Consider the following 24,672-nt stretch of genomic DNA (forward strand, 5'->3'; position numbering starts at 1 on the left):
ATTAAAACATACACAATCCAGGACCCAGCGCACACCTCTCATTAAATTGTAGTTCCTGTTATGTTGAGGTAAAGTGTGTCTGACATCAAGTTCTCACCTGGACTCCTCTAGCAGCAGAAGAAGCCGGCAGCGTGGAGTTTCGGTGGCTGCTATATGACCTAATGTCCCAAACACACGCTCTGCAGCAATCACGTCATTCATGGTTACCTAGCATGGACATAAAAACACACATAAACACCTCACATATGCATACAGATAGTAACCGATGTGTATCTCAAGTCAAATCGAAAATGAATTCTAATTTATTGGCAAAAACCTCAGGTATGTCATTACAGGAGACATGGGCCCCAAGTATAAGGCTGGTAACATTAACCTTCAAATTTGCTAATTTACGGTATTCTAATTCTCAAGTGGTTTATTAAACAAACTTATAAATAAGACATAATAAGTTGTATTTAAGAAAGTTACTATATTTGTGTCTTACAAAGGCAGCAGGAGAATCCCCTTTTATGAAGCAGGAGGACCACATTAAGAAATTGATCTGGGTCTCACCTCCTGGCCATTGATCCTCTGTAGATTGAGGTGGTGGAGGCGGTAGATGACGAAGGAGCGCCACAGAGCCAGACTGACCACTGGGTTACCCTCTGGGTGGATGGTCAGCTGATCCAGACGCCTCACCTGAGCCAGGGCCGCCAACTGGGGCAGACGGCTGATGTTGGTTTCCAAGAAGATTAGGTGCTGTGGAACAAGCCAAAAGTTGGTTTTGGGGAGGTATAACTATTTAGTTATATTTGTTAATGTGTGTAACTCATTGGGTTGATCATGGTAATGACTGCAAAAGTCAATCAATTAAAAACATGTATTACTCTTAGTAACTGTGAGGTGCTTCAGGTTCAAATGTCCAACTAATTATATGTTACATGAGCAAAATTATTCATTTATAATATTTAATATAAAGAATATTATACAATAAAAGGTTGACCAGTAATATTTTAAGTGCAAACAGAAAATTTGAGGTTCAATTCACAGACAGTTTGAAGTCTTTCTGTCGCTTGGGTCATGATGGGATGTAGCTGTTGCTCTCACCGATAGATTGGGGAACTTGACCCTTATTCGCGGCAGCGTTGGTACAATGGCGTCAAAGTTGATGTAGCGGAAAGTTATTACAGTGACAGCACCAGCGGTCTGAACTCCCCAGCCCCTCTCCAGGGCCTCCAAGGCTCCCAGTCCGAATAAACGCAGGGTATCTCCATCCAGCTCTGCCAGATGACTGTCAGACAGGGACAAGCTCTGAACACTGCCGCTCCCTGCCTCCACAAGCCTGCAAAGTACACACGCACAAACGCATAAACACTCTTCGTAAACCAATTCTATATACGTCATCTTTAATGATTGCACTGACTGTGTTGCCTTGTGATACTTCAAGTCTGACTGAAATACAAACATGTGGATGTGGTAGTTTCTTGGGTCTGTACACATAAGTACACACACTTACATTGATAGAGTTAGAGATAGAGTGATGCCAACTCCTCCTCTGGAGAACAGCATTGCCACTTGGTTAACAAGAATATCTTTCAACTAAAAATGTTTTGGTTACATTAGTTTGAAAAAGCAGGCATTGTGTTGAGAGAAGAAAAAAAGCAACATCGCTAGAGAGCACTCAGTGGTCTAGTCAATGTACTATTTGTAGTGCCTAATTGCTTTCTGTTCTCCTGTACAACAGTTGAAGTGCCCCTTCCCTTATAAGAGAGTCGTGAGAGTGGAGAATCTGGGTGAGTCTCAAGGAGACATAATCTCCCTGCTCCGAGCCCATGTGCTCAGTCTTTTGGGTCTGCTGACACTCAGGGGACTTTTCAGCATAGCAGGGCATCAAATGGCTACTGGCTGCACGCTACTCAACACTGATCATTTTGGGTTCAGCCCGCCAACAAACTAATCACCCCTATTCATATTTCACACCCTCCTAATGTCGCAGCAAGAGTAAGCCACAGTGGTTAGAAGACTAATCCTTTGATTACAGAACTCTAATCCAAGATTCTTGTTGAGACTGATTTTTAGCAAGTGTGTGTTTGAGTGAAGTGAGATAAAGACAGAAAGAACATCAGGGACAGAGAGAGGAAAAGAAAACTAGAGGAAAAAGGACAGCATACATACCGTAGACAAAGAGGTACATACATAGGGAAACAGTGAAGCTGTAGAGTACTGTAACTCAAGCTTCTTTGAAAAGGCCACCATTGCTGCAAGTACAGTAAGCCTGATCCCCCAGAGATGACTCCTCTCTCTACCTGAGAAAAGTAGCAGTCTTCTCCCCTACCTGAGCAGCAACAAGGGGATCAAGGACGAATAATTAAACTGGAGAATTAAGGGCTATCATCCAAATCAGAGGTATAATAGATTGACCTGGCCAGTTAAATGAGGAGGTATACGTAAGTTAAAAAACTGCAGGGAGAGATCCACTTTTCAGTGTGAACAGTTGTCCTATAGATCCACATATAGTTGTTTCTTTCAGGGTATGTGACTCAAACTAATCATATTAATTGTATAAGTTTGCAATTTATGCAGTCACAAACCCTTTCCCAGTGTGAATCTATGTAAGAAGAGAGAGCCAAGTACTTTGGATTCAAGTGATTGCTGTAAGGATGGCCAATATGTAATTGCTAACTAGTAATCATAGTGGAATATTCAGAGAGCCCACATCCTTCATTTCTGTTATGTTTAAGCTGCTGGAGGAGGAACATGACATGACATTGACATCAGGTTCTCCGTGGGTGATACTTTGGCCTCAAGTTACTTTCACTGATTCATTCTTGTGTAAAAGACAGGTGACTGGTCAGGTGCCTCAGGACATAACAAAGTGCAGGACCAGGTCAGACCATGGCTGTGAGGTCTTTGGGAAACTTTTTGTGTCTGTGTGGTCTGTGTCTGTGAGTCTACAAATACTGCATGTGTACAGTGTGTACACACACACACACACACACACACACACACACACACACACACACACACACACACACATACACAGTTAATTTCTGCTTTGAGGCCATAGTCTGCCTTGGAGTTCAGTTTTAATTGGTTCAGTTAGTTTTAAATAAGCTCTAAGAAAGCTACAACCTAACAAAACAACCCACAAATTATACTTGCCAGTAAGCCTGATACCCAGATTAATCGTGTAATACAGTCTGACCCTCTTCCAATAAACCAGTGACTGGCAGGGAATGTCCCACTCAATAATCGCATTTATATCCAGACACATTACTCTTACACGTTACTGAGGATAATCCATCATGAACCCTGTATGAAAGCCATTTTTAATCAAATGTCAAGGGATGGTCATGGTAGAGTGTCGGGGGATCCCATGGATATATTAAGAGAACTGGATATGGTGTGGCAGACTCATCTTTGCTGCCAATTATTCCCAGTGACCAATCACCAAACTCCAACTGAAAAAAAATCCCTGCATCCTCAAGCAGGTGTGACTACATCAATATCAATTTATAAGTGTACTCTGCCAGATAATAAGGTGTACATTCAATTGGAAACCACATTGATTGACAGCAGGTGTGATATGAAAGTATCAAAACCTGTAGCAAGCACAAACGGACTCAAACATGGGACTTGGCCAGCAATAGACGGGGAGGCGCCAGACACTGAAAGACAGTTTAATCATCAGGATATGCCACGCCTCCAATATGTTAGGATTGCCAAAGCCAGTAAATCAGGAGGAGTTGGAGAGCGGTGCAGGAGATGGAGCGTAACATGTAGATAAGACACATAAAGAATGAGAGTAACTTCTGCACGCCTGGAAGTGTGCCATCGACACACTCTGCACTGTGTCATATTGTTCCCCCATAATCACAGCTGAAAGGCTGCCAGGTGGCCCTGAATCCCTTCCTGACATGAACTCAACAACTAACGCTGAGAGAAGAAGTGAACAAGGTGGAGAAGACACAGTGAAGAATCTATCACAATTACATGGATCCTGCTCTGGCCTATTAGTCTCAGAATCTAATTCAATTAAGGCTATCTGACTTAATCCTACAGGAGTTTCAAAAAGGACATCTGTCATCTTTCAACAACTTAATCCCCCCAAAGACATGGCTTGTAGCATGCACATGTCTCCAATTGCCTAAGTACTGTGTGGTAGTGTCAAATATGAAACATTATTATCTGAGCTGTCATTACAAAACAGTATTTCATCAGTTCCCTCTGTTAAAAAGTGAAAACAAATGGTTCTGTGTTGCAGCTGTTGGTTTTTTGGGTGCTGAGTCTTGCAGAGTGTTGTGTGTGATTGTTGTGCTGTGCAATTCTAGTGTGTGTGATGGTTTTAGATTTCGTGTTTGATTTGAGAGGCCTGTTAAACTTCTCTATCACCCTTATGAATATAGCTAACTGATTTATGTGCCTGAGAAACCACCTGTTCAGGATCTCGGCACAACTCTTTATTAAATTAATGCATGAATAGAACAAAGGCCTTTCCATTTGACCACATGGTGACCAACTCCACTATAGGATTTCTGAGTAATAACTCTTCCACTGCCATGCCTCCCTACTCCCATCTCTTTGGAAAAATGGGGTCAGATAAATCTTAGATTGTTAAACTTGGGCCTGCATCAAAGTCACATTGTGGCACGCACACAAGCTATTGTCCCATAACTCATGTTAGGAGCACATTGAAAATATCATGAGGAATCTCCTGTCAACATTTGCTTCACCGTCATTCTCATTTGTCACCAAACTTGGGCTGCCAAGAGGCGACCAAAGATGACATCATGTGTTTTCCTTAATATACAGCCAGCCAATATATCACATCTACCACTCTAGAAATTAATACTGATGAACAGAAAACCTGAAAGTGCCATTAGCACATCTCATTCACTCTTATTATATATCAACTGTGAAGGTTTTAAAGTCTTGATGTAATTGAGAAAAGTTGGCCGAGGTTTATTCTGCTCTGACAAGGACTGTGAAATAGTGAGGAACATGACTTTAAATTGCCACATTTCAGAGGCTAGTGAACTTCCAGGCTTTTTGGAAATTAGCTGATTCAATTAATACTGATTGGTGCAGATTAATCTTTTTCCCTATTCTTCATCACATTTAATTATTCTGAGGCAGTGTATTTGGGTTTTATTTTTTAGCTTTAACTGTTTTTAAACCCTTGTGACTTTGTCTGTAACAAACAAAAACATCAGTTTAACTATTATGATTCATCACAAACATTCATTTGAAAAATGTGTGGACATAAATTGTTTTGTTGCAGTATTTGAATCTATTTCTCTTTCCCAATCTCCGAACAGTGGGAATTTTTAAAGGTGGAATTTTCAGAATTCCAACAATGCAAACATTGTTCATAAAGCAATTGCAGAAACATTCTTTTAGAAACAAATTTATTTTTGTACTCAGGAATTCTAAGTGAAAGATATGATTATGTATCATCAGAGTCCATCATAAGAAAAGGTTACTGTGTGTCACATGCAATGGGCAGTTTATATGCAGTTTATATCCAAATTTGCACAAATTTTCCACTTTTCCACAACTTCATAATTCCATGCTTTGTCAAACCTTCCTACAAACTTTGTATGAAATACCAAGGAGTATTTAATAGGGATGCACAATATTGGATTTTTTGCCAATATCCAATATGCTGATATTTCCAACTCATTGTGGCCGATTGCCGATGCCGATATATGCACATATTTTTTCCAGCTGGCTGAGGAGACTATTACACATGCAATCATAGATTGTACTAAGTATGACCAAGAAAGACAATATATGAAGGAAGAATTTAGGAAGACTGGAGTTCAGGAGCTCAGCGTTAAAACTTTAATGAACTTGCCAAGTGGGTGGAGCAGTAGAGTTTTCTTTGAGTTTATTAGACAGACAGGATTAATGTGTAGGATTTAATCTTTGGTCCACACTCCGGAGCAGAAGGTGGCGGTAATGCACCTAATACACTGGTTGCCAACCGCCGTTATAAACCAAAAAGAAGAAGATTTTTTTTTCCAAACAGAGTGGTACATCCTGTCAGCCAAGGTGTTTCTTATCTGTGCAGCCGAACATAGCAGCTCCCCTGCAGACTATTTTACACTGACAGTCCCGGTGCTTCCTCCGCAGGCTCCACTTCACTCAAGCTGCCCGTCAGATCAGCTGCTTTTTCCCACTTTAACCTGAATAACAAACCGGGGCTCGATACTCCGGTTGGATCCACACGGAGAGCCGGGGCTAATGTTTGCTGAGAGGCTAGCGGAGCCTTAGCAGCAGCATGGCCGGAGGGAAGCACAGCCAGCTAGCCTTCGCTAGAAGAAGCAGCGGGTCTGACAGGCAGCTTGAGTGAAGTGGAGCCTGCGGAGGAAGCACCGGGACCGTCAGGGTGAAGCAGTCCGTGGAGGGAAGCACAGTTATGTGGCAGAGGAGAAGGCAACAAATCGGTCTCTCATAACTGGCAGAAAATGTTCATTTCGGTCGATGCCGATATTTCGTTTTAGAGCTTATATCGGCCGATACCGATGACGTGCCGATAATATCGTGCATCCCTAGTATTTAAATATACAAAAAGTGTAACATTGTGTTGTCTAATGTGTTGTCTCAGAAATTAACAACTTTTTCTCCATTTCCAGATTTTTCTGAACTTCAGAATGATCATATACATTGTTCTGACTACTCTAAACTCAATCAATTACAGTTATGTTTTACTCTTCAGCCTTCTCTGATTGAACAACAACAGCAGGCTTAGTGTTATAGATATGGAGGGCAGTCCTCAGTTTGTGTTCTGGGAGAAAACAAACACACACACTAGGAGGTTGCCCTGCTCCCCTGGCTCCCACATAGCAGATCCAGATGTGTGGATGGGCCATGTTCAGCCTATGATCTGGCCTCTTCAGGGTGCAAAAGAAGAAATGTCCACCTGCTGTCAGTATTTCCTGGGAATTCACACCCAAAGGACCTGATATGTGATGTCATGCGATAGTGAGGCAAGAGTGTTGATTCAAGGGCCTCAAAAAACAGGGACAAGTTCATCCATCATCCACCCCCTTATGTTTGCCATGAGGGAGGATGGTGTAATTTTTGTCAGCATGTAGCACTTCAACACCTATGTTAGGTTATCTGGGCTACAATGTGTAAGCATTATAAGCCCTCTATAAACCCACACACTGATGAATGACACACTCTAAATTACAGCTACAGCCTGGGAAAGAAGATATAGTATAGATGAAGGGAGGGTGACAGACAGACAGACACACACACACTTGGGTTGTGCCAGCTCAGCTGAAGCAACTGAAGCCTTAAAAGTTCTGCTGGAAACACCTTTAATGTTCCCACTTACATATTCCCAGGCATTTTGAGTATTTTACCCTTTGATCTTTTAATCACAAACCTTGCTTCTCTAACTTTCAAGTTACTGGTAGTACAACTGGTGGTGTGAGTTAAAAATATTTAAACTTGAGCAAAAAATGTGTGCATATCACAAACTCAGAGGTACACTCCCCCAGACATGGTCAGTGTGTCCATTGCTTGCTCATTTACAGTTAATGTACAGCTAATGTACAGTTATGTATTTTGGCTGTTTGGGGCCAATAAACACAAACGATCCAGCGGTCAAACTCACGCAAGTAACATGAGGTGAAAATTCACTTGACGTTCTGTCTGAACACAGTTTAAGAGTGTGGGAGATTGAATCACGTGAGTCCTGTTCGTCACCAATACCTGTTAAGGCACATGACTGAGGTTATAATACACCCTGTAAAGGAAAGCATTGCCATTGAAGGATTGTGCTTCAGGGCCATTTTCATATCCTGATGCAGGAAGGAAAGGCTGTCTTTGAAAATTGTAATAATAGTCCTTGACATAGCCGCCCCCCACTTTCATCTCAGCACGCCTTCTCATAACTCATCCAGACCTGTTTCACATTCTGTCTAGGAGGGTATATCAGTCCTACACTAACATTAGACTCGGCACAGATTGTTGATTTAGAGCACGTCCAATGTCATATTATAAACAGCGGAAGAAGAAAGCTGTGTCTTCAGATATCTTAGACATGTACTGATTTAGCAGAGAGCTTGGGAGCAGCCAAGACTCAGGCCTCTAGAGTAAGTAAGGGGGTCACTGTCCTGCTCAAGGATATTTCAAGATGGGTTTGATGCACTAGCTGTTCCAGGGATCAAATCTGTAACCTGGATGATCTCTTTCCGTGTTCAATCTAGGCCACTCTGCCCCCAATAAATAAAGAAATAGGGTAGTGCAGCTTAAACAACAAAATAACAAAATTGAGCGACTAGGAGGTGAGGTAGGCAGGAGCAGCCAACCAACAGCCTCTATGAATGTTTTTTCAAGCAGGTGGGGGTGAAACCGTATACACTGTGAATGCACTGTATGATAAATAGTTAGAGACTAATGACCACAACACTCAAAAAATGACACTGGAAAATTCAGCAGCAGCCCTGTATGATTGCAGTGTCGGGCACTATTTCAACATGTGTGAAAGATCTTTCAAATGTCTATCTGGTGCAGTGAAAAGCTGCTGGCCTCTGATCTAACAGACAGAAATGGTTGTTTCTTGAGAAAGGTGTCAGAATGATAGAGGACCAACTTGCATGCCTCATCTGTCAATGAAAGAAGTGGATTTTTTAACATAATGCACTGTAACAATAACTTGTTGCACTTCAAACTTCAGAAATGTTGTCAGTGGCTGGTTGGCATTTTTGTCTGTTTGTATACCCTTTTTAAATGTTACTTCATGCAACATTTAAAAAAGCAAAATTCTAATTAACTGATGAAGTGGAGATGCTTCAGCTAAGTCTCTAAATTATTATCAGCAAAGCAATCAAATCTGATTTTGTCTCATAAAGTTACTGGTCAATATAGACAACATTGCAAATTCATCAACACAGGATATTTTTTGGCATTTAAGTGCATGCTGATGACAACTTTGGACACACAACTTGGACCCCACAGCAGATTTGTATTGGGAGGGTCAGAGCTGTATTTTGGTCTTACTTGGGATCTCGTGGGCTGTTTGGACGGCTGTTGGTGCGGAGTCTGCTCTCTGTTCCCCCTGATGGTCGTTCCGGTCCAGATCCTGGGCTTACCCGTCTAATAAAAAACATAAAACAACAGAGAAAACTAGTCATTTCACAACACTCTCGGATGAGGAACAAACAAAACCACTAGTGATCATTCTAACTCATGTACAAAAGTTTGGAAACACTTTCTCATTCAAGTAAATGGGAAGATGTGTGGACAAAACATTAAGAAAACTTTTTATAAAGCACTCCAGTACACCACCACCACCCACTACAACCTCACTAATAAACAAAGTAGATTATCACCTTTCTGACAATGTCAACAAAAACTGAAAATGTACAAGTTTCGTAAAAGTAGAATTTATGGCAGAGCTGTTGTATTGGATTGCATTAGATTGCAGTTATTCTTGATAAAGTGCTTGGTGAGTGTACATTAAAAGACACTTTTCTCCATCTCATCTGACTCATCATGGTTGTCAATTTAAATATTATGTCCTTTGACCTTATGGATTTGGATTTCATTGGCTACTGCGCATCCATTCACAAAGCACTGACATAATTGTCAATATTTTAGCAAATATGGAATTACCAGGGTGCCTAAAATTAATCTGTCAACAGCTCTGAAGGGTTACAATTTGATTTAAAAAACTACTCTTCAACAGTTGAGAGCATACCAAATCAAACCCCCTGTAACCTGAACCTGGCGTAAGATAGAGTAATCCCTCATGTTCTCAGATTCCTATCTAAGCTACATCACACAAAGTCATGATGTTAGTCCTATTGATTTACTGTATTCATACAATGTGTAAAGCAGATGTAGACCCAAGATTCTTTTTGGACCAAACAGGAACCCAAATCCCAAATGAGGCTGATATCATACCAGCCGATGAAAAATTAACTAAAAATTGTGACTTCATCGTTGGCTAATGTGGTGTGTACCTTGGCTCATCTGGAGAAGGCTCCTGTGCAAGGCCATTGGTCTGGGCGGGGGTGTGGGCAGGGCTGTTCTCTGGACTAACTTCTTCTTTAGCGCCATTTGTTGGTGGCAGCTCCAAGCAGGCCCTGACGCCCTCCCACTGCTGTGCTGCATTACGGATTGCCTGACGCCGCTTTTCCTTGATGAACACAAGACACACACACACACAAACAAACAGAGGACAGAAAAGGTTTCAAGTGACAATTCTCCTGAGCAAAATACAGGGGGCATATAAGCTAGTGGGACCTCTCTGTCTATCTTGACCTAGTCAGAGGCAAACTGATACCCTCTGCCTTGCTAAGATATGAGGTTGAATAGCATTTGAAAACCGCTGACTGGCATTACTGCCAGATGCCCCACCTGACTTAAGCTAGATCTAAAATTGTATATGAATTTGTTGGTCCAATATATTTACTTCTGGTACCTCAGATTTAACTCTGGGCTCTTACAACAGTAAAAGTGACATCCCAACCCTGCAAGAGAGAAGAGTTCTGCTCTTCTGCTGTCTTTCAATTGTCAAGCTGTAGTTTTGATATGCTTAGTTATGGAATGTGCCACTCCTCAACGAAGGAGTGAGTCAGTATCAATTCATAGTGAATCCTATGCCCTTGTGAACCCTTGGCTGAGGCATTCAATATAACATTTTCTCAACACCAGGGATTAGCAGGAGTTGGGTTACTAAGAGACAATGAGTTCTGTACAGAGACCATCTCTCAGCAAAAGACACCACTGCAGCTCAGAGACAGCAGGAGCACATCCACACAAACACATTTACTGCGAAACAGATTAATTGCCTGTGTGGGAGAGAACATCTTAGACCATTTAAAGAAATAAAGTATAATTTACCGACCCATTTATAGATATAGAACCACTGGGGGCAGTGTATCCCTCCCCCATAAATTAAAAATGTTTCCAAAAGGCACTTGTCCAAAAAGTGTATTTAGTGGCCCTCTAAGACACAGCCTCAACAATAAGTCAGAAGACAAATAAAAAGTGCTTTCTAATAACTTATGTTTTAATGGGTGAGCTGCGCAAAAAGGAAAGAAAACATATAAATCATAATAAAATGTACCATTAAGATGCCAAAGAGGTTGGTTATGTCCAAATATACACTTAATCCTTACTTAAACCTGCATACTCGTAATTAATGGTCTACTGCTGTGCTATGCTTTTGATTTAAGCTAGATATAATATTCAGCTGATGGGTAAAACACTGTTAATCACATTTCATCATTAATATGTGATGGTTTTAGAAAGCTATACTATCCAGTACATACAGTATGCAGTTTTCAAACCTCCATCCAACATTACACCTTTGCAACTAATGATTTTCTTCCTACCAAGAATAACTTATCATACAACACTCAATTTATGAAAAAGGGCACCAGTGGCTTCACAGGACACTTGTTAATCTACTGTCTGCTACGTAGGCCGTCATTGTGTGTTTGCTACATATTTATAGTCTAAATGCAGGCAGACGAAGACAACAAGAGCAAATCAGATCAGAGTGGTACCTTATGAATGGTCTGCTTGTGACTCTCCCTCTTCTTCTCCTCCTCTTTTCGAGCCTGCACACCAGCCATGCGCCGATCCTCGTCCTGAAAAAGATAGCTAGTGCAATCAGACTGTTGCTCCATTCATGAGTTCTGAATTATTCAAGAGAGCGGGGAACCACAAAAGACGTCGTCAGTGAGACTGTTCTGTACACAAGAACTGGACCACTGTGGAGGCTGGGAGAGATTCTCACACCAGCCTGCTGCATCACAGGATTATCTGTCTGATTTTCAGTCTCGGATCAACTGAGCCCAGCTGTTGGGGACAGCCAAAACTCCCAGAATGCAATGCTGCCAGCACAATCTGAGTGTGCCAGCTGAGAGCTGGGGGATATTCAGCTGTTGGTCAACAGAGGCAAAAAAAAAAAAAAAACAAAAAGCACAACAATTAAGGACTGATGTCAGCTAGTGAGTAGCAATTAAGATACTAGGCCGGTGTGTCACTACTTTAAAATATTTTTTAAGGAGAACAGTTTCTAATGGTGCTTATGCTATTCTGTGAAATTTATCAATATCTTATTGGTTACAGAGGGTGTTATTTTTGACTAACAATACTGTCTTTGTTTGAGCACTCTCCACAAGGTCTATTAGGTTGATTATTTTGTTGTTATGGTTTCAATCAACTGCAGTATTTCCAGTTTAATACAGTAATATGTGATACTAAATTATAAATACAAGTCTTGTATCAGTGACAATATTCACAAACATAACAGTCTTCTTCAATAAAGAAGCTATTTGCCATATGTATTATGTATTTGCACATAAATAATGCAAACAGAGAAGGATTATATACTTTATTAGCCAAAAAACATAATGACTATAAAATCACTGATAATTTCTTTAGTTAGGGACAGCTCCAGTCTATGTGTTGTTTTAACATCCTTCATTTAGCTTTTGAAATAATCCAAACAGTTCTAGCACAAATATCCCCACAGGAGACAGAGAAGCATTTATTAACATACCTCAAAGCAGAACAGTAGTACTATATCTCCTCATTTGCAGTATTGACTCACATTTCATTCATAAATAATGGATAATCTTCTAGCAGTCAGGCATCGATTTTATTTCAAATAATCTGATGTCATTTCCATTGACAGCATAGAGCACTGGGAGCAAGTTTTTCTAAACTGAAGGGAAAAATCGAGATCTTCAGTGGCTACTAGGAATCTTCCCCCCAGCAATATTATATCACAGTTTGAAAAGATGGAAAAACCAGCACTAAGCTGACATTTCTGTTGTCAAATCAGAACATTGCATCTCTCAAAAGTAAACTTTCAGAAAAATAAAAAAACAGCCCTATTGTCAGAATTGACAGCTACAAGACAGTAGTTTGTTGAAAGAGTTTAATGGGCCAAGAGGATATGAAACTGGCAAAACCTGTTAAGGACTACAGTATATGTGCTTTAACATTCAAGTAAAAACATGAAAATAGTTGAAATTGGAGTTACCACGTTTTTTTTTTCAGCATATCAGCAGTATGTTCTAAGGGCAAGGTGTGTGGTACTTAGAGATTCCTTTAAAGTACAAGCTCAGACCTGGGTGCTCCCTGCTTGAAAGCCTCTAAAAGAAATGCTGACATTTCACTGTAGCACTTTCTGGCAAACTATATAAATAAAATGTCCTCATGATTACACTTAAGCATAATCATTGTTTTGTTAGATTGGCTATACATTATATGCGTTGTAAATGCTTATCTCTTTATCCCTGTTTAATCAAGGATACATTTTTGCCTCTAATACATGACCAAGAACATGATGAATGCTGCAAGCACTGGTTCCAGAGAACAGAGACTAATCACTATTGAATCATCAAGATGTACAGGAGCTTGGAGATGCCCCACTGACAGTGAATGCAACACTGACTATGTAAACTCATCCAAGGTTTGTTTTGAAATCAAAATAAAGTGTGCATGTATGTTAAGACAGAGTCACACTCAAGAATCAACATGTACTGTACCTTAACCAACATACTGTGTGTTCAGACAGTGACATAAAGGTTTAAGTCATTCACTAAATGACTGATCAACATATGCCATGGTAACGCAGGCTTTTGTAAATACAAAGTGCATTATAGACAGGAGGGATTAAATGTATCCATTTTATTTTATTTCTGCATCCATCTTCCTTATGTTTGATAGAAAAACATCCGTAAGGACGATAAACTAAATTATAAAAATATTAGCAGCAAAGGCTATTATTAGCAGAATTTGGCCAATGGGCAGTTTTCCTCTAGTAAACATATGCAGACACAATTAAACAGTTCAGCCTTACTGTGATGCGCTTCATGTCCAGCTGTCTCAGATGAAGCACACAGCGCAGGACGGCCTGCTTGTACCATGTCTCCAGGGCTACAGGATTCCCATCCAGGGTGAGCTCAGAAAGGGAGCACGACTCTCCGAGGCAGGCTAGCTGATTAAAACTAGACACAAAGAAAGAACATTTTGAATGAGATCGAGAGTTAAAGCAACACACACACACATTCACAAGGGTTTTTAATACAGAGACCAGGTGCACTGAATGCTTCACAATAATACAGAGGCATGACGACCCAGCAAAGTACTAGGAAGCCTGAGTCACCCAGCAGGTAATTCAAAGAAGACAACCATCTCTTAATTCTGAAACCTTTAATTTTGGCTTGTGTTGACAGAATGGAGCCAAACTAAAACAAGACACAAACAACTGACAGTTTCACAGGCACACTGGCAGCCTGAGATTACTCAGGGGGCAATGAAAAGAGAAAAATCTGCTACACTGTTGAGATCACCCTGTAGCAAAAGGAGACATGAAAAAGCACAGTCATGCTCTACAAGGTAGTTGAGATTCTATCAATGCTAATTTGGGATAATAACTTAGATGAATCATTTGCCTGGAACTACTTATGAACCTACTACCCTACACTGTGAATGATCATAGCCAGAGGTTTCTTTGGCTGCAAAAGAGGGTCAGATAATAACCTCTAATCAAGTATTAAAGCAAATCCACCCATTAGGGAACAAATATTAGCATTGCAGAGCTAATTGAGAGACATCTCACAAGAAAAAAGCTAATTCTGCATGTGGATTGAGTAGTCAGGAAATTTAAAAATGGAAACACGTGAGAGTATTTATTTCTATTATCTCAGAATGACTCACGCTTCTATACTGGAATGTAGTTTGTTGTAGGTCTGGCAATCTTAGACTAATATCAGTCTAATACATGCAGTAACCAGTAACCTAGGCTATTTGTATGTTATTAATTCCCATATATGTACACTACTTTGTGTCATTACATACAATAACTTATAATAGAGACCATTATATTGTAGTAATAATGAAGAGGGTGTTCTTCACAGTGATTATGAGAGACTATGTAAGAGAACTCTATGGTGCTTGACTAAATCTCATATATTGTGCATAATTATTGCATTCATAATAACAGTGACTAGTGTCCTCTTGAAGATTGTTGGGATGAAACCTCTCAGAAGTAGTTACAGTGGTGAAAAGTCCACATGTGAGGTTCCTGGGTGCTATTAAGGGTCTAATAAGAGGTGAATATCAAAAATATGTGTGTGCTATGTGCACACACATATTTCCTACTGCACATATATCCTGCTGCATGAGGTTATTAATGTATTTCAGGCAGAAAAAAATATAAAATAAAAAAAGAAAATAATTTTTGCTGTAACATCCTCTACTGGACAAACTGGCTGCCTCAAGTAGATGAGTGTGTTCTGCCCCTCTACCTAGCAACAGACTACAGCTGTTCTCCTATCAGCATTGTACATCTCCGAAAAGGTACATACACCAGGTTTCACACTGCCATTATGAGCATACATTCAAAAGAGTGGTTTAGAGTGGTTTTAAGAATACAAATAGATTATTTGCCTATTTCTCTGTCATGATTCTCCCTGTGACAAGTGTGTCAGGTAGTGAATCATATAGACACTTGAACAGTGGGGCTGTCTTGAAATGTCAGGTCAGATCTATCACAGTACAAGGTGACTACAATACCGTCAAGGAGGCTAATGAACACTGTCCCACCCTGAATCCCACATGCTGGCCCCTCCTCCAGGCAAAGAAAGAAGGCTATGCTGCTTTAACAAGTTAACTCTAGGACATCTTGATTAAATACTTGGGTCAGACAAGGGAGAAGCAAAAAAAAAAAACAAAACAAAAAAAACAGACTACACATAATGGAAAAAGTGTGTAAAGTAGGTTGACATTTGCACTAAGTAACAAAACACACCTCTCATTCATCCTACACACCCTTACCTAGCAATGCTGCTCATGAATTCACTCAATCTTCAAATCTGTCATTAATTTTCCATGGAAGTGAGATACCTTCTCTCACCCTTCTTCTCTGTTGTCTGAATAACTTTCAAAAATTGTCACACCCATTTCTTAGGTAACAGTATGCTAATTACTAACTGTACAGAACACATCCAGGTTGTTATTTTCTAGGCTACAGAAAGTGCCCGGTGGGTGTGTGTGTGTGTGTGTGTGTGTGCGTGTGTGTGTGTGTGTGTGTGCGCGCATGGATGTGTGTTGAGTGTGCTCTGCCTGAAGCTTGTTGGCCAGGCCCTGCCAAGAGCCAAGGGAGGGGACATGGCACTGTCCAGCCACTATCCCTGTCCCTGCCCTGCGGGAAGGAGGGAGTTAAGCAGTACGAGCTCTTACCTGGTGATGTTGTTGCAGCTGAGAAAGAGGCGCTGCAAGCAGGGCAGGCGGTCCACCTCAGTCTAGAAAAAGAAAGAGAAAGAGGGAGAGGGAAGAGAGAGAGATGGAGGGATGTGAAGAGGAGAAGGTGCTCAGGGAGAGGGCACTGCATCGTCACTGTCGTCAGAGCTCTTTATGCCTCTCCATTCCCTCAGTCACCTTGCAGCTCTCAGCTCCAGCACACAGCATCCCCATCCATCCTGCGCATGCACACACACACATACAGCACGCTGCCTTGTCTGCACATGGAGAGGAGGGGCAGGAGAGAGAGAGTGTGAGAGAGAGAGAGAGCATGAGGAGGGATGGGGGAGGGGAGGGAGAGCAGAGCGTGTGCTGCGCTAATGCAGAGATCCCCTGCTGCAGGAAGCTAACTCAGATTGCTCACTGGAACACATATACATCCAGGCGCACACACATACCGAGCAGCTAGTTACTGTGCCTCATCATGCTAGAACAATGGCTGGAATAAATTCAATGGAAACTGACTGGGATGGGGGGTTGTGTATTCATCATCAAAATCAATGCAGAATTTAGTGAGGGGGTGGGGCGAAGAGCAGCAGCTGGCCGACTGGCAAGTTGGAGAGGACAAACAGGGATGTAGGCAATGTCACAACCACAACGACTTCAGCTAATCAGATGGCAGTGAGGGGGGGAAATGAATAGTGTCAACGTCTGTGTGTGTGTGTGTGTGTGTGTGTGGATGGGCAGTGTTGCACATGCTGCAAGCGAAGGAGAGAGGACACTCCCAGCAGCAGTCTGAATGAGCTGCGTCAGCGTCCGCCCATATTGCAGCCACCGCCTCACAGCCTCCTCCAGCACTGTTGCCAGTCTCTATTCAAATGGCATATTAGCCTAGACTTAAGGCTATGCTAGCTTGTCTGTGGAGAACAGTACACCACTGCAGCACAAAGTCTCATCTTTAAGAAAATCCACACAATCATATAAATGTAGTACACAGTAACTCAGTCTTGTTTCATCCATTTCAGTGGCCAAAGTGCTGACTACAGTACAGAATGTGACATCAGGAGCAATGCTAGAGAGCCTTTGTCTGGACTTTATCTGCTTGATTAACAAAATAGGCCAACTTTCCTACTAGATTTACTAGGCTAATTTTATCCCCAGTGTTGGTATTACCACTCACAGATGGCATGGTCAGCATGGTCAAAATGGTGTAAGTATTGACAATCTAAAGCTAATTCCCTATAACTCGTTTTATGACCAAGGGCCTGGCTTGAGAAATGAGACTACTAGTCAAGTTTTAGTTGATACTCCTCTTTACTTCCTATACTGCAGAGGCCTTGGATTAATCCACATGAATGTCAGAGGCTTGGTACCAAAACTGGACTCCATTAGAATCTGGGGCCAACAAACCAATCCAGATATAATTAATTCTAACATGAACTTGGTTGTCTGACAAAATTAAGGATGATGTCATTGCACATGACGGTTACAATAAATATAGGGTGGACCAAACCACAAGGGGGGAGGGGTTGTTATTTTTGTGAGGAACTATTTTGCTGTCTCTATGTTGCGCTGTCTCTCTACCAAAAGAATTTGAATTTCTAGCATTAAATGTCTCTCTAAATCCTAACAATTATATGGTGATAATCAGGACCTAAACCTGATCCTGAATTAGCCCTAAGCCATTTCACAGATGTTTTTAACTCCTTAGCAAATAAACATGCTACCTTTAAGAAATACAGGTAGTGTCGTCTTATAATCAGGGTCACCATATATTTATATTATTATTCATTGTACCTCGAGCCCAAGTATGTTATGCCATCTAGAGCTACTGTGACTAAATGAATGAAAACACTTTGAGGAGAAGAAGGATGAGCTAAAAGTCAAACTAACCAGGGCAGACAGGCTAACTCTGACCTCCGACTGCTGGACAGCTCTCACAAACGAAAGCTAACATTGCATACAACTTTTCTTAAAAATTAAACAGTTAGTTATCGGTTAACAGGTGTCGGTTTGTCAAAAGCAAAATTAACCAAAACCAACATCCCTAATCCAGGAATATTCCTTAAATGTGGAAAGCAGCGCATGTATTGCTTCTGTAAAAAGGTGGTAACTACCAGTCAATCTCCAAACTATCCTGTTTAGCTAAAAATTTAGAAAAGCTAATCAATAATCAATTGCGTTGCTTTCTATCTGAGCATTGCATTTTAAACCCCATCAGTCTGGTTTCAGAACTGTACAGAGCACTTTGACAGCAGCATGCAAGGTAGTAAATGATATAAGCGGTTCTCTGGATAAGGAGTTGTTGTATTGCCCTTAACAGTTACACTCTCTTCTTTTGGATGGACTTAGATCAATTGGTTTTGACACAAATGCATGGAATTGTGTATGGTTCTTCCACACGCTACGGAGGCTTATGTTTGTTAAATGAATAAATTGTTAAATTGCCAATATGTCTTGTTTCTTCAAACTTCAATCATCCAATCCACCAAACCCCAAACAAGAGTCAATGGCAGAATATGCTGTTTGGCATTGGCAGAGAAGATTTGGCATATTTTTCATGGGCGCAACCCACATACTCAGCTCTGCTGCTCATCCCACAAATGCATGTTCCTTACAATTGTGGCACCATTTAAAAGGGAAGTAAACATGCTTTCCAACGGTTTAAGATTTATTGCCAAGAAGCATTGTTACAACAAAGAAATAATCTGCCAAACACAAATTTCCTTACTTTTTGTGCTAAGTTTACATAATTTGCATTGAGGCAAAAAATGGGTGTGGATTTTCTGTTATATTAGCAGTGTAATGTTATTGTGTTCTTGTGTTCTGTTTGACTCGTTAAAAAAACTGCAAGTCATGCTATCCAGTGCTAGCTAACACTGAGCCTCCACCACACTCCCAGAGCCTCTGTCTCTGCCAGTCCTTGCATGGATGATAGTGAAGCAGCAGCCACTGCACACTGTCTGAAACTAAATATAGCCCTGTCTCAGACAGAATGATGTCATCACTGAGCTGATGTGCTGCATAACAATCGACCACCAATGTGGTCTCTTTTTCCACAAAAAAAACAAAAAACAAAAAACAAAAAATGATTGATCAGAGCCAATGGGCTGACAGGATTTGATGTGCAGTTGTGTGCCTGTATGCCTCTGGGTGTATATTTATTTGTGTGTCTGTGTGTGCCCGTGCCTTCACCTCTTTATCCCAGCTCCACCCTCCTCTCACTGAAAGCTTGCGTGTCTTCATTTTTCACACTCTCTGAGCTCTGGCAGAGGCATTATTCAACAAACTCAGAATTACCTCTCATCACCGCTGTCTCTGTTGCATGCAACACATACCACAAAAAAGCTTGAAAGCTGCTCAAATAAACACACAGCTACATTTGGATGCTGAGTTTTCAGAGATTATAAGCTGTTGGGTTTTGTGGCTGTTCTTTCAATGACATGGACATGAGATGTGAGCCTGGCAGACATCTGGCCTCAGGTATTGTACACTAATTGTAGATGCTGTGCAGTACACAAGTACACAACTTCAGACTACAATCTGGTGTTAGGTGTTCATTGCTGTGTTGTGTTTGCACTACACTTCACATGAATCACTTGTCAATCAATAGTTTGGACAGTTTTATAGGATGACAGTGTTTTGCGTACCTTGCGAGGCAGCTGGATTCGTGAGATCACGTGAGAATCCATCTTGACGGGCTTCAAGTTATGCACTTGTGGCCGAACCAACAGCTCGCGTCTAATCAGCATCCAAGAACTACTGGCAGCTACGGGCGTGGTTTAGGTGTGATGACAGCGAGAAGGAATAGCCCGTGATAGATGGTGATAGACAGATAGTTCATCCAATCACCTGCAAAGTATTTTTTCAAAGTGCCTGCCCTTTTCCAAATAGTTTCTGAGGACGACTTCTCGTATGGTTCTGGTTAGTGTTTTTTCTGCTTTCTGCACTTCACAAACTTCACATCCTGGGAAGACTGCAAAAAATCCTCATTATCGCTGTTATATTGACCCTGTCTTTTATAATTCAAGTTGTAATCTAAGTATAGTAAATAATAGTAAGCATGTTTATTTATTAGGTCCCCTCAGTCACACATTTCAAAAGTATATAAAAAGGTAGAACAGACCCACATAATATTAGTAGAGGAAAAATTATGGATTCAGGAGATATGATAAATTTATGACCCTATCATACACACACACATACATAGACCACAGCCATAGAGCTGATTAATCTACAGCAGAGCTACCAAACAGCATTTTAATTTTTTTACGTTTTCGATTGTAGTGATGCCTGACTCATTACTGGTCTCACATGAAGACAAGCCTATCGGAAAAACTCCTGCTAATCCATAAAGCCAGCCTGCCTCTGGGTGATGCCTTTCTGCTTTGTCTGTTTTATCCTTGCTCATACCCTTTCAAACAAACCACTGTTGCTGCTGCCAAAAATGTAGATGCATCACTTACTGACTGCCACAGGATTTCTCTGATGGAAAGACCTACCTGAGAGCAAGTGTAAACAGCACAGGCTTTCAAAAATGACTATTGGATGAATCACCATTGTGTTGTAAGCATTAAAGTAACAAAACCATAATTTATTTGAAAATGTAATGGATGTGAGAGATTTATGGTTACAACGGTGAATTGTGGATGTAGATTACAGAATATAATATATAACAGGTCTTAAAATGATTTTTAAAGTCACTCAGCCTTTTTTTCTGTTCCAGAATTCTAATTTTCATCTGCCTTGAATCACAGGGAAACCTCGACACCTAGAGGATGGTTATTTACTTTGTGTCTGTTATAAGCACTTGGCAGCAAACACCACTAATGACAGAGACTGGAGAATCTGCTGAGAGGATGCATTTTTCCTCTTCTGTGTATCAAATAAAACATCACATAAGATAATTAGGACTGGAAGTGGTTCTTGGTCAGAACTTCCAGGCAGAGGACAGGGTGAGTGATGGGAAGGGGTTTCATACAACACAATGTTGAATTCCATTCGTATTTTCTACCCCAAAAAGCAGGAAAGGGCTTAGGGGATTTGCATACAAATGAAGGGGCCTGTTTTGGCATGCACTGTTCTGTTTATCAGATTAAAACTATAGAAACCAAGGGGAGTGAATTTCCGTGTTTAGAATATCCAGTTTCTCTTGCACTGAGCCAGAAAGATAGTGGGAGGTTGTGGGTAATGAGCTACGTCTCCCTAGGTAACGTCAACAAGATACATTTCACCACAGACTGTCTTACAAAGATTCTATTGATGCAATTTCTGTTTATTATTTTTGTCACGGTAAAAACTGCTACATGTGATCTCATAACAGAGGAAAACGGTCCAAAGAGATGACATGAAGATGAAAGATGAGGCATGCTACTAGCACCTTTATCTAGTGAGGAGTAGTTATCAAGGTGCATGGCGTGTGATTGTTTGTTCATCAGTATGCCGAAAAATATTCATACTTTGTATTATCATTGGCAGCTGTAACAATTTCATCAGTGCAGGTGACATTAAACACCTGAGCTGAAGTCTGTTCTCAGCTATTACAAATCACAGGGGCAGGCCTGGAATTAAGTCATTTTTGGCTCACTTTGGCCTTTGATAAATACAAATTTTTGGGGGCATCAAGGCCAAAATCAATAGTGCAATAACAATAAGTGATAATTATATTGTATGAGCACAAAACCATATACAATCAACAATTAGGAGTCAGAGGATTGAAAAACACTACTGAGTTTATCAAAACTGTACATTGAGTGTTTGACTTTTTCACAAAATGCTGTCCGATTCATTTTTTAAAAATGTGAACAATTAATTATATTAATGATAAAATAAAGTCTATAAATGTGTGATCAAAATTAATCTGAATAAGTTTCGACACCCATGCAACTATTAGCATGAGTTGAGATCATAGGAGAAGTCACAAAAATGACTTGAATTGTTGCATTGCGCTGAAAAAGTAGCAACTCGTCAGAGCTCACAGCAAGTTATAAACTCTATGTATGTTCATGGTTAGCTAACACTATGCAGCAATATCTTGGTAAACTTTAAAGCACAATGTGTATTAATACTTTCACTTTACACTGTTTAGCTGCTTGTGCTAATCACATAATTGTTAGCTAATGTTAGCAAGCAGGTTAGCTATTAATGTTTCCATTCATATTACACATATATTTGCAGGAGTGGGAGAAATCTTGCGCTACTGTTGATGTCCAGTGTGATGACGGAGACACTGGGAGATGTTGAGTCTGTTTATTTGCTGCGTTGCATATAGTTTTAAATGAGGAAATACGCAACTGTCTTTCAAGGGCACAACAAGTTCAAAACAGGGCATGCCAAACTGGCCATGTGGGTAGTTAATTTTAGAAGGGGCATTATGGCCACACTCCGGGACATCCACAGCATTGGCTGTTTGGCCGTGGTATAATTCCTTCCCTGCAGGGCAGCTCAGTGTTTACAATCTGTGCCCAGGTTTTGATAATTACAAGCCTGAGGAAATACATCTGTATGATGCATTAGAATGTCTACAAATAAGACACAGTGCAGCTGCCTCAATGCTCAGTGTTAGACCGCGGGGTACAAAAACTAGTCAAACCCCTCTACAGCCACCGCCAAAACAAAAGTTATTATATCCTGCATCTATCACTTCAATTGGTGCAAATCTTCTAACACATTTTAACAATATTTCTTACTCCTACTTGCACATTGAAATTGATGAAAACAGAAGAGCGGTAATTCCACACAGAGTGAAAAGGCTTCAGAAACTTCAGTCTAGGTTGACGAGCGTTTGTTCACTGTGAACAGTTACTGCCTTTTCCTTTATATGACTGAAGCATGCAGTGAATACAGTGTTTAAGTTGTCACTAATCGGGAAAGAGGCCTCTCACCACTATAGAGATGCAGTTGTGTCGTAGGTTGAGCTCAGTTAAACAGTCCAGGCCCTGTAGGTTTTCCACTCTGGAGATGCTGTTTCCTGCCAGGTTCAGCACCCGCAGCTCGCTCAGATGAGATATGTTTTCTATTCTGCAGATCTGGATGAAAGCACAGTATGACAAAAATAGTGCATAGCATACAATTAATGAAAACAGCAGTCTAGATAATCCTATTCTGCATATAGAGAGACATACAGAGGGAGGAAAGGCTAGCAGAGCATAACATACTTGTATACATTCAGTGCCCACTCTGCCATTCAAACCATGTATTTTAAGATCATCAATGCTTCACCTACTCAGAATTCTTTATCCTGCACACAGCTATTTTTTGGGATGCACGTAAGCAAAAAAGCATTGTGTTCAATTTTCTTTGCAATGCCTTAGGCTACACATTTTGCTAATTGACTCCAAAACAGAAACATTTTCTTTACTCTAATGTACCTCAGAGTGAAGTATATCACAGCAACAATCTGTACCACTTGTGAGCATCTTGAGTGATGACATGCAGTAAGCCACATCAAGCTGTGACTCCTGTTTAACCTCCAAAATCACGATAACAAATAAGTATTTGAGGGTCAGTCAATGGTGAAATCTTACCCTTCCCTCTCCCCTCTCTCTTTCTGTGAGAGAATATTTAGGGGCCCATGTCAGAGTGACACTTTAAATACATCAGGAGAATTCCCAATGGCTATTACCCTGACAATGATGTGTTTTCCCTCTATAGAGCACACTGTACATGTGTAGAAAAGGTTAAAAGAGCAGCAGGGGTTCAAGGATTCCATCAAATACAATACCCATGAAACGCATAAATAGGTCAATTGGAACTAAAGCAGGCTGAAGAGGTAGATCTGGGAAAAATCTAAAAGTACATTTTCAGTCAACCAATTAATTACACTGTATAGCACTAATCATACAAATTTTAATTTAAATGTGAGCCAAATTTAACTAAAAGTTCAGGTACATTTCCATTAGCTATAGAAATAAGCAGGCTTACTGGTCTCCCTGAAAAAAAAGCCTTTACATTACAGATACCAGCCATAACTAAAGAAGTGTCTGAGGTCACTGTACAAGTGTACTGAAAGCCTGTGTACATGGAGAGGTAGCAGCAAAGTTAAAAGAGAATGACAATAAACACAGTTCATCAGGTCCACTCCAAACACTAACATAAAACAGTCTCATCTGTTGATGGATATAAGAGAGTGAGGTCATCATGCTGCATTCAAAGGCCTTTACAATAGATGTGTGTGGTCTCACCGATGGAGTGAATAGCCTCAGTCAGCAGACAATCATGACACACTATCACACTGACAATGATAGCTCAAAGGTTATAAGTGCAGGTTTGTGACAGGAAGGTTCAAATATCCAAAATGAAGTGCATGAATGTAATGTGGATGGAAAACTGCTCAGTGAACCTTCTCTGAATAGATCAAGGTAAGAAAAAAAGAAAAAAAAGATCCATTGCCCAAATAAGACAATACTATATTCTCACAAGGTTAACATTATCTCTGACCTAGACTTGGGCATCTGTGACCTAAGCAAG

At 40.6% G+C, this 24,672-nt stretch overlaps 1 protein-coding gene across 3 annotated transcripts in view; it reads right to left on the minus strand.

The window, feature by feature from the left end:
- The window catches only part of LOC137186475 (leucine-rich repeat-containing protein 49), a 36,952-nt gene that overhangs the window by 5,842 nt on the left and 6,438 nt on the right, over positions 1 to 24,672 (minus strand). For all 3 annotated transcript variants that reach the window (XM_067595455.1, XM_067595464.1, XM_067595447.1), the window contains 9 exons: positions 23,088 to 23,231; positions 16,204 to 16,265; positions 13,820 to 13,967; positions 11,511 to 11,594; positions 9,960 to 10,135; positions 8,995 to 9,090; positions 1,087 to 1,321; positions 553 to 738; positions 98 to 207 (listed from right to left, as the gene is read on the minus strand). In XM_067595455.1, coding sequence (XP_067451556.1) covers positions 98 to 207; positions 553 to 738; positions 1,087 to 1,321; positions 8,995 to 9,090; positions 9,960 to 10,135; positions 11,511 to 11,594; positions 13,820 to 13,967; positions 16,204 to 16,265; positions 23,088 to 23,231 — 1,241 coding nt within the window. The remainder of the gene's footprint in view (positions 1 to 97; positions 208 to 552; positions 739 to 1,086; positions 1,322 to 8,994; positions 9,091 to 9,959; positions 10,136 to 11,510; positions 11,595 to 13,819; positions 13,968 to 16,203; positions 16,266 to 23,087; positions 23,232 to 24,672) is intronic.

The sequence above is a fragment of the Thunnus thynnus genome, chromosome 1 (assembly GCF_963924715.1).
Source record: "Thunnus thynnus chromosome 1, fThuThy2.1, whole genome shotgun sequence".
NCBI classification, from domain to species: Eukaryota; Metazoa; Chordata; class Actinopteri; order Scombriformes; family Scombridae; genus Thunnus; species Thunnus thynnus.